General features: G+C 47.1%; 1 protein-coding gene across 1 annotated transcript in view; it reads left to right on the top strand.

Annotated features, from left to right (window-relative positions):
- The first annotated feature begins 621 nt into the window (after positions 1-621).
- Positions 622-10410, top strand: part of RBM19 (RNA binding motif protein 19) — a 51329-nt gene continuing 41540 nt past the window's right edge. The window contains exons 1-14 of the mRNA XM_009072581.1: positions 622-804; positions 1554-1685; positions 2088-2126; positions 2656-2863; positions 3520-3791; positions 4260-4334; positions 4595-4673; positions 5385-5456; positions 6157-6357; positions 7227-7357; positions 7759-7880; positions 8651-8747; positions 9211-9321; positions 9785-9985. Coding sequence (XP_009070829.1) covers positions 622-804; positions 1554-1685; positions 2088-2126; positions 2656-2863; positions 3520-3791; positions 4260-4334; positions 4595-4673; positions 5385-5456; positions 6157-6357; positions 7227-7357; positions 7759-7880; positions 8651-8747; positions 9211-9321; positions 9785-9985 — 1923 coding nt within the window. The remainder of the gene's footprint in view (positions 805-1553; positions 1686-2087; positions 2127-2655; positions 2864-3519; positions 3792-4259; positions 4335-4594; positions 4674-5384; positions 5457-6156; positions 6358-7226; positions 7358-7758; positions 7881-8650; positions 8748-9210; positions 9322-9784; positions 9986-10410) is intronic.

The following is a 10410-nucleotide window of genomic DNA, read 5'->3' as shown; positions in this document are numbered from 1 at the left end:
GGTTCCCTGGGGGAGAGGATCCTCGGGTTGAGGTGCGAGGAGGAGGATGTCTTGATGGGGGAGCAGCGAGATGTCTTGGGGAAAGGGGTCCCAAAGGGGTAGGGGCCGTGGAGATCTGCTGGGGGGGGGTGTCCTTGTGGGAGAGCAGGGAGGCACCCTCGAGGTAGCGTGGTGGGAAACCTCGGACAGGGAAGGCTCCAGGAGAGGTCAGGGAGGTGCCTAGGGGGGCAGGAAGCAGCGTGTGAGGCATGGGCTGGGGAGGTGCTCCAGGGCAGGGAAGCTGGCAGACCCCTAGGGAGAGGGAGCAGAGCTTGTGGTGGCTATTGTCCTCGCCTCGTTGTCTGGGAGTGGGATGCAGGTGCTCACTGTGCTGCTCTGCTGCCATCCAGGTCCCTCACAGCATCCCACCATGTTTCCCACTGGAAAATGTAGTGAAGCCATGGGGGAAATGAAGAGGTTTGGTGGTTGAAGTGCAGGGATTTTGTCAGTGTTGACACTATACACTGTGGCTGCTACAGCCCTTTGAGAGAACATATTTTGGTTTGGACTTGTCTGCAAAGCATCTCTGTAGTTGTACTCCTTGGCTGATTTGCCTTTCTGTTGCCCTTCCTCATTTCCCAGATGAAGGAGGATCGCTTCCGGAAACTGTTTGCCGCCTTTGGAACTCTGACTGATTGTTGCTTGAAGTTCACCAAGGATGGCAAGTTCAGGAAATTTGGCTTCATTGGCTACAAGTCTGAAGATGAAGCTCAAACAGCCCTGAGCCATTTCCACAAAAGTTTCATAGACACTTCCAGAATCACAGTGAGTTGATCCTTAACAATATCTTCTTGGGGTTCTTAAGAAAGTTTGTCACTGGAGATTCTGCTGGTCTTAAAGGTGAATATCTGGGGGTCAAGAAAGCTTAAAGGTGACATCTTCATCAGCAAAACAGCAAAGCCTGATGCCAGCCCTCCTTGCTGGATTGTCAGGCAGGTGCTGGATTCAGCTGTGCTGTGTTTGTGCACGAGTGGTAATTTCAGTGTGAGATTTTGAATTGTCACAACCTGAGCTGTTGAATTTCAGCTTTTTTTTTCATTTCAAGTCATTCATCTTGCTGTTCTGGGCAGAGAATGATTTATGAGAAACAGAATAACTTATGTGACTTGCCTTTCATCAGGAACTGTAGTGACAGGACAAGGGAGAATGACTTCAAACTGCAAGAAAGTAGGTTTAGATTAGTTGTTAGGCAAAAATTGTTCCCTATGAGGATAGTGAGGCATTGCAATCTGGGCTAGTGGAATGTGTCCCTGCCCAGGGGGGGGGGTGGGATGAAATGAGCTTTAAGGGTCCTTCCAACCCAAACCATTCCATGATTTTATGACTGTGCTTAAATGAGCACAAAATCCCATGTTGATTGAACATGTAGCTCTGTGCTTTTAAAATGGACATCTGTATGTAGTTGCCTGTTCCCCTGCACACACTCCCTCCATCCTGTCAAGGTTGTAAGAAAAGTTCCTGCGTGAAGGCAAACTGTTGAACATAGATTTAATTAAAGCTCTGATTCTTTCCAGGTCGAGTTATGCAAGTCTTTTGGTGACCCCTCAAAACCCAAAGCATGGAGTAAGCACTCTCAAAAGGCTCCTACCTCAGAAAAGCACACTGAGAAACCTGTGCCAAGTGCAGCTCCTGCAGTCACAAAGAATGTGAGTCTTGCTTGATTCCTTGAGGCTCTGATGCATGGCAGTGATGTGGCAGAGAGAAGGGTGGCCTGGTATGTGGAGAAGGGACAGAGATGCTGGAGTCCTGGTTCTGGTATTGCCTGACACAGGATCTATGTTCCCTGTACTGCTAGTTAGGCTCTTCCCCCAGAGCATGTCTGGGCACTGGAACAGCTCCCTAGGACAATGGTCACAGCCCCAAGCCTGACAGAGCTCAAGGAGCATTTGGACAGTGCTCTCAGGCACATGGTGGATTGTTGACTTGTGCTGTGCAGGGCCTGGAGTTGGACTGCATGATCCCTGTGGGTCTCTTCTACTCATGATATCTTATGACCTGAAATTGTCTTGGCTGTTCTTCTAATAAGCCTTTCAATTTTTTCCCCCTAGAATAAAAAGAAGAAAGATCCAACAGATAACTTAAAGGAGGTGAGTTGAAGTTGAATTGCAGCTCCTGCATTTTTGCTAGCTTGTACTAAGAACAAGAGCTGAATAGATCCTTTCTGTACTGCTTCCTGTGCTCTTAATTCAGGCCATGACAGTCTGATTCTACTCAAAGTAACCATCATTTTAACAACCCAACACTGAGGACCAATTTTTTAATTGTCAGCTCCCATGTGACCACACACTGCATCCAGGACAATCCTGTTTCAACAGTTCAGGTTTTTAACACATACAAGTTTTGTCACATTTAAAATCTACCTTTTTTTCTCTTTTAAATGTTTTGTTTTCTTCCTTAAAGTTCCTTCTGAACATCAATTACAAGAACAGGATTAAGAGATCTCCAGAAGACTTTAATCATGTTAAGGGCTCACCTTGTCAGTGTAAATTGAGCTCCCTTTAAGGCATTTTTGTTGTTACATTGCTGGAAATGAAGTGATGTCTATAAATTCAAACTCACTACTAGCTCACCTGTGTCTGTCTTCACAGCTTGTCTGCTTGGTTTCTCTTTTAACAGCTGGAAGAGGATAAAACATTCCAGGAGTTCTTGGTGGTTCACCAGAAAAGGTCTCAGGTGGCCACTTGGGCTAATGACACTTTGCCAGAGGAGCCCAAGAAGGGAAAATCAACAGCAGCAGCTGATTATCTCAACTTTGATTCAGATGAGTCTGAGGAGCTGAGTGAGGATGGGAGTGAACCCTCTGAAGATGAGGAGGACACTAAAGGTTTCTGTTTATTTAGTAACCTGTGGCTGATGTCTGTGAACTTGTCTGGTCTGGCTTTCATGCATCTTGCTGGGAATGTTGGTGTGTCCTTGGACCCTGTTAGAGTTGATGGAAAGGGATAGAGTTTGGTGTCTTGGATCTTGAAAGGAGAACTGGTATGGTGGGTTAACTTAGAAGACTGAGAAGTCTGGTGTACGTTTTTTAGAATGCAGCATCCATGCAACAATGTTGGGTGTGGGTTTGGAGCCTTTCTCCCTCCCTACATGGCATTTCTTTAGGCTGTTTTGTTGGGGTAAACAGCTTCCTCTGTCCTTTTTATTTGCGAAACTAAACTGAACAACTGAAAACCTTCTCTTGGGACTGCTTGGAGTATTTCGCTAAAATTGTGACAAAATACTTGGCCATGATGTTCCTGAATCTCCTTTCTGATTTGTTTTATACATGAACTGTTGCTTTGATAAGCAGTGCTCCAGATTGTCAGTCTGGAAGTGCTGGGATTAAATTGCTCTGCTGTTCTCAAACCTTTTCTTTCCATGGAAAGGGTAAAGGAGAGAAAGGTGGTTGTCATGATTGTGTCAGGTCTCAGCTGTTGTCTAGCTGGGGAGAGCAGCAGCAGCAGCAGTGTGAAAACCTCTTTTGTCTCCCCTCTCTGGCAGCAAAGAAAGGAGGGAAGAAGGCAGCTACCAGCAAAGACCTCTCAGATATGGATTACCTGAAATCGAAAGTGGTGAAGGATTCTTCCTCCTCATCCAGCACAGAAGAAGAAACAGATAGTGAGGAGGATGAGGAAGAGGAGAGTGAGACTGAGGAGGATTCAGGCATTGCAAAAACCATCAGCACACGCACAGATAAAAAGGGGGAGGCAAGAACTCAACACACACAGCAAGAATCACCAGTGGAGAAGAAGAAAAAAGGATCCACACTAGAGGTACTGCTGAACTAGATTTTTGTCTTCTCTAAAGCAGGAGCTTTTATGTGTGTGTGTGTGTGTGTGTGTCTGTCAGTCACTCCAGGGATGAGCTGAAAGCCTGTGAAGGCTGCAGGACCCACTAGGTATGGGCTCTCTGGGCAAAATCCATTAAAAAGTTTTCTCTTAGAACTGAAGTCCCGAAGCTGAGCCTTCCAAACAAGTGGTGCTGGTGTCCTCTCAGTTTCTCCTGTGTCCATCCCTGACTGCAGGAAATGCTGTCCTGCAGAGCTTCTGGGTTTGACTGTCCCAGCCACACCTTGTTCCTCAGCTGGCACCTCCTGTTCAGCCTAGTGCAGTTGTGAGAATCTTTTGATACTCAATCCTACTCTTCAGCCTTCTGTCTGGGGGACAAGACCAGATTGTTGTGCTATGATTTTTGTTCTTTCATTCAGCTTTTTTCCTTCTTTTTCTCCATGCTCTGTGCAGAACCAAGGCAGCTCAGCAGAAGTCAACACACCATTCACAGTGCAACTTCGTGGTGCTCCCTCGAACATAACTGAGGTAAGTTTAACACACAGCTGGGGATGGAGGCTCAGGGTTTTCTCAGCATGTAACTGCATGATCTTTGCAGAGGATTTTCCCTTCGCTTGTGGAGTTATTTTGAGGGTTGTTTGGGCAGTTGGGGAAACTTTTGAACTGGCTTTGTGCAGAGATGTTTGTTACACGGGGTGTTTTTTAGAGTGTGTATAAAAACCTAGGTCTGCAACTTGCTGCTTTCTGTATCTGAGAACTTACTCAAGCAATTTTCATTCTTCCTGCAGCAAAAGATTCGTGAATTCTTCTTGCCTCTGAAGCCTGTAGCAATCAGAATAGGAAAAAACACCCAGGGGAAGAATTCAGGTAATGTGTCTATGTGGGAAATGGGTTGGATCTGTGAGTTAGAGGACCTCTCAGTCACACTTCTGCTCTTCTAATCTGCAATTCCAAATCATTGGCACATGTCCTGATTCTTCCAGACCTTTCTGTGACTTTGCAGCTCTCCTGCCCTACTTGCTGTCCATAGGATGCCCTGGGCAGGCTAATATTGGCTGTGTTCCTTTAAGAGTAGCAGCAGGAACCTTTCTTGGCTGTGCCTCTAGAACTTTCTTAACCATCCAAACCATAACCTCTGGAATACTGCAGCAGCACCTGGGGACTGTGCTGGCCTGTGTTTATGAGCTGCAGAGCAGCCTGTAGCCTGGGTGGGTCTCCTGACAGGCTGTGGCTGGTGGAGGGGCCTGCTCGGAAGTGTGGAGCTGGCAGGGAGCTTTCTATGTGCTCTTCCTTGAGTAGCCTAACAACAGATGCACCTTTTATTTGCTCTCAGAGACACCTGTGAAAGCCTTCACCTGTTATGTTGGACTGCTTTGGTTTGCATGTAGAGGATAAGCTTTCTAAAGTCAGCTTTCCAGTCTGACATGGCCATTTCAGGCTGGATTGAAACTTTAATGGGAGCTGAATGCTTTATCTATAGGAATCTGTATTAAAGAAAGCCCAATTCACCATTAATTAGCCAATTAGTGGTTGTATGTTCCCCACATGATGCTCAGTTGAACCTTTCCTCCCTCCAAGGTTATATCTTTGTTGACTTGAAGAGTGAAGCAGAATTGCAAAGGGCCTTGAAGAGAAAAAAAGAATACATAGGTAAGGGTTGTTTATTCCTTCTTGTTCTGGCTGATGCCCATGGCAGGGAGCTCAGCTGCTCGAGTGTTCACTGCAGAACTATCTGCTGTTGTTGCAGCTTTCCCAGGCAGATGGTGGGGGTGGTTCCTCTGCTCAGCCAACATGGGATAAACCAGGTGCTGTGTTAGGAGCAAGTGACAGAGCTATGTGTGCTGCTCTTGAGCCCTTGTGTTTTGTCATGTGCTTGAGGTGTATTGTGCTCTTGGTATAAAAGTGGTATTGTTTCAGTCTGGTTGAGAGTTTTACAAACAGTTGTGTAAGCCTCTGTTTGAGAGCTGTGCGTGGCCTAGCCCTTAGTGGAACTGCAAAAATTGTATTTGCAAGAATCCCATACAGAATGGAAATAGCTGCTTGGAAGCCTGTGGACTAGGTTGGCACAGGCAGAAAGACTGGAGCTCCCTGAAGGGAAACTTCCTGAAAGGAAGTGAGGCTCTGGAGTTGCTGATATCCTGATTTTTGTGAGGACTGATCTCTTGCCGCCCCCACTGCCCCTTTTGCTAAATCAGGCTGAGTCCTGCTCAAACCCTGTAATTACAAGCTCTACAATTGGGACTGTAATTGCTTGTGTCACTGCTGTAAGCTCAGGCTCTTGTGCATTGCTATTGATTGCCTATGGCCTTGGGAATGGTTTAATGTGCCTCTGTGTGTCTTTGTGGATTAGGTGGACGATGCGTTGAGGTTTCCCGGTGCAAGAACACTCCAAAAGAAACTGTTCCAGCAAAACCCAATAACCTACCATGGCAGAGAAGGCTGAGGGATGATGAGGAAGAAGAGGACTTGTCTGAATCAGGGAGACTCTTTGTCAGGAATCTTCCCTTTACTAGCACTGAAGAGGACTTAGAGAAGATCTTTTCCAAGTATGGTAAGTATTTGCAGTGGAATTAGGATTTGCAGGGCTATGTCTTTCCTTTTGTAAACACAGAGATTTTCTTGCTGGGTGTGAATGGACAAAGTTCCTTGTCCCACATCTCTTGAATATGGCCCAACTCCCATCAGCTTTATTGCCTGGTGTGGTAGCATGAGCTTGCTTGGCAGGAGACTGAGATACTGCAGGTAAGAGGTGAATCTCTTCAATTACACCTCATGTTCATGTTTGGCATGTCTGGTGGAAGCTTGAAGCTTCCCTTTTCTAGGTCCAAATTAAACAAATTTAAGGTTGTGTTGGCATTATTAGAGTGTCCTGAAGGCAGAGAGGGTTAGGTTGTGTTCCTGACTGAGGGTAAATGCAGCTGCTCAGAGCTTGCCTGGTTTGTGTCATGTGTCAGAGCCCTGTGAGCGGCCACATGGTGCACAGACAGACTTGGGGTGCTTCTCCTGGGTCCACCTGGTCAGTCTGAAGCTCCTGGCCCAGGATGGTGGTTCACCACACACTACTTGCAATATCCAGAGCTGCTCTGCCCTCCCTAGCTCCCTCTTCCCCAGCTGTGGCCAGGAGGTGCCAGTTCAGAGCTATCCCTTCCAGGGGAGGTTCAGATTGGCCATCAGGAGCAATTTCTTCACAGAAAGCATTGTTAAACATTGGAAGGGAGGTTAAGCATGCCCAGGGAAGTGGTGGATCACCGTCCCTAGAGGTGTTCAAGGAAGGACTGAACATAGCACTCAGTGCTCTGGTCTAGTTGACAGGGGTTGGATTTCATGACCTCAGAGGTGTTTTCCAACCTGAGTGGTTCTGTGATCCTGTGTGAAGGTTGTACAGGGCCATCTGTCAAAAGCAAGCCTTGCCTTTTGCAGGACCCCTCTCGGACATCCATTTCCCCATAGACAGACTGACCAAGAAACCTAAAGGATTTGCTTTCATCACCTACATGATGCCTGAGCATGCAGTGAAGGCCTATGCAGAACTGGATGGGCAGGTGTTCCAGGTATGGTGACAGAGGGTTTTTCTATGCTACTGGACTGCAGTTGGTGGGAATGTTTGTTACTAATGTGGCCAAGAGTTTGCTTCTGTGCTTTACTGCACAAATTGAATCTCTTCTGCTGTGCTGTGTTGGAATACAGCTGCCTTTTGGTAGAGTGTCCTGGTTTGAACAGCCTTTCAGGTACCAAAATCCTGGCAGAGGTGAGGAAGGAGCTCTGAGACTGCTTCTCACCTTGTATGGCCACTCTGACTTGCAGTTGTGTCTCCTTTGGGAAGGAAGTTTCCCTCCTTCCGTCTAGGCTGCTTGACTAGGAAAGGTGCCAGAGTAGTTCCTCTGTTCTGCTTAGTTTATGAACTTATGTGGACTATTTAAGAGCTGCTGGACCTCCTCTTCATGCCTTCTAGGGTAGGATGATGCATCTCTTACCATCCACAATCAGAAAGGAAAAAATTGAAGATGTAGATGCAGAAGGGTCTTCCTCATACAAGAAGCACAAAGAGGCCAAGGACAAAGCCAACAGTGCCAGGTACAACACAACCTGCTGAATTCCTGGTGGCAGGAATGTGTGGAGTCTTCACAGGGGCTGGATAGGCTAGAAAAGTCAATAAACCATTTGCTGTGCAACTCTATTTCCTTTATCTCTTACCTATTGGATTCCTTTGTCCAAGTAGCTCTATTAGTTCAGTAAGCAGCAGAAATTAGTTCAGTGAGCAGCAGAAATTGAGGGAAACAGGGTTTTGAATGGATTTGCATGTGAGTTTTTCTCTGGTGTCTAAAAACGTTGCTCTTTCTGTAATTCTTTAGGGTGGTTGTTTCAAATCAGTTGGGTCTTTCTGCTCTACTTGGCCATGTGTATTTCTAAGACTTGTAGGAACTTTATCTTTCTGTGTGACAAATGAGTTTGAAAGAAGTGGCTGATACTTGCAGGGGAAGGATTGAACCTTACTTGCGTGGGCTTTGAGCTTTTAGGAAACCAATTGAAAAGGTGTGTTTCTCTGAACCAACACCTCAGCTTGCAGCTGTAGCTGTACAGCTGTGACCAGTGACCTCTGGAAAAGGTCACTAGTCACAGAGCTCAGCTGCCTGCACTGCTGCCTTTCTGTTTGCTCTCTGGTCATGTCTCCCTCGTTCTGTCCCTTCTCTGACGATATTCCACCCTTCTTTCCCTCTGACTCTTCACTCTGGCTGCTCATGGTGGTGTTCAGAGCTGTTTCTTCCCAGGACCATTGACTAGAGAGACCCCAGTGGAAGAAGGGACTGTGTGACTCTGAACCTGGTTCTTCTGTGTCTTTCTAGCTCTCACAACTGGAACACATTGTTTGTGGGCACAAACGCTGTGGCTGATGCTATGGCTCAGAAGTACAACTCTTCCAAAAGCCAAGTGCTGGATCATGTGAGTTGGGTTATTGATCAGCTGGAGTGGGAGATCTCTGTCCTAGCTGTTTCCTCATACCCAGGACCTTCCTGATCCTCTTGTGCAGCAAAAGCCTCAGTGCATCCACCTGCTAGCACCATTCAGGCTGAGATCAGTGATGCTATAGCACCTCTGTGGGCTCTGAGCCTAGCAATCCCTTTGTCACTGGTGACACTCCCAATCCTCCTTCCCACACTGCTTTTCTGTACCTGAACTTTGTGTATCTATATAACTGGAAGTTGATACGAATTTACAGCCTAAAGCTCAGCTCCTTCCTGGAAATTTCACTTTTGGTTTGAGAAGTGTTCTGACTGCAACAGCAAAACTTCCAGCAGCTCCAGAAGAGCTGGAGCATTTTACCTTCAAGTTCTCTGTGACACTCCTTTTGTATCTGCCTCTGGGAGCAGCAGGAACTGCAGGTGACTGACATTTTTGCCTGCAGGAGAGTAAGGACAGCGTGGCAGTGAGAGTTGCTCTGGGAGAAACTGAGCTGGTCCAGGAAATTCGTCGGTTTCTCATTGAAAATGGAGTCAGCCTGGATTCCTTCAGCCAGGTGAGAGGCAGCAATATGGACCTACCTCTTCTAGTCCTAGTGTCCTCAGCTCTCTTTGAAATTGGTTAATTAAATCCTCAGCATCTGCAGGATTGAACCTTTATGTGAGTTAGGAAATGTTATATCCATTTGAAAATGCAGCTGCCCTTGGGATAGTTGAAATCCATAATGTCATGGTTTATAGTATGGTGTCAGCTTGCTGTAGGCAGAGGAGTCCTGTGTCCATACCAGGGCTGATCTGAAACCTGCATAGATGACCATATGTAGAATGGGGAGGTTGTAGTGGGATGTGGATCTTATAAGAAGTGTTTTCTAACTGGCAGGTGGCCCTGTTGGATCCTGGAAATGGGTGACATGGAGGGAGTGAGCATGGTGTGTTGGATCTGAAGGGTTCAGTTAGGAAGTTGTTGGGGTTTGATCATTAAATCCCATCTTCCCTTTCTTTCCCCACTGGATGTGTCAGGCTGCTGGAGAGCGGAGCAAGACGGTGATCCTGGTGAAGAACCTCCCAGCCTACACGAGCGTGGCAGAGCTGGAGGATGTGTTCAGCAGACACGGCAGCTTGGGCCGGGTGCTGCTGCCAGATGGAGGAATCACAGCCATCGTGGAGTTCCTGGAGCCTACAGAGGCCAAGCAAGCCTTCACCAGGCTGGCCTACTCCAGGGTGAGGGCAGCTGCCAGGAGTGTGGATCTTGGCTAGCTGGGAAGCTGCAGAAGGAAGTGCTTGCTACAAGTGTGGGGGACACAGGACTTCTGAGGGAAGTGAATTATCCCGGAGCCACTGCTGTTGCCCTCTCTTCTTTGGATTTAAAGAGATGCCTGGTGCATCCTCATGCAGGAGTGGCTGAGCAGGGTCTCAGCCTTCAGAGCGTATGGCTATGACGTGTTTAGAGGGCTTCTCTTCCCTTTCACAAGATGGGAGTGTTGATACATGGTAGCCTGTGGTCCTGTGTGAGGCTGGATCCTTTTGTGTAAGAGAAAGCCAGCTGAAAAGGTTACTCAGCTTTTCCACTGCTGTTTTCCATTACAGAGTGAGAGAAAAATGAAGCTGAGAGCAGGGTTTTTTCTTCAGGCTTTGTCCTCCATGCT

The sequence above is a fragment of the Acanthisitta chloris genome, unplaced genomic scaffold, assembly GCF_000695815.1.
Source record: "Acanthisitta chloris isolate BGI_N310 unplaced genomic scaffold, ASM69581v1 scaffold10094, whole genome shotgun sequence".
NCBI lineage: Eukaryota > Metazoa > Chordata > Aves > Passeriformes > Acanthisittidae > Acanthisitta > Acanthisitta chloris.
Note: the sequence above shows the minus strand (reverse complement) of the source record. Positions and strands in the feature narration are given on the sequence as shown.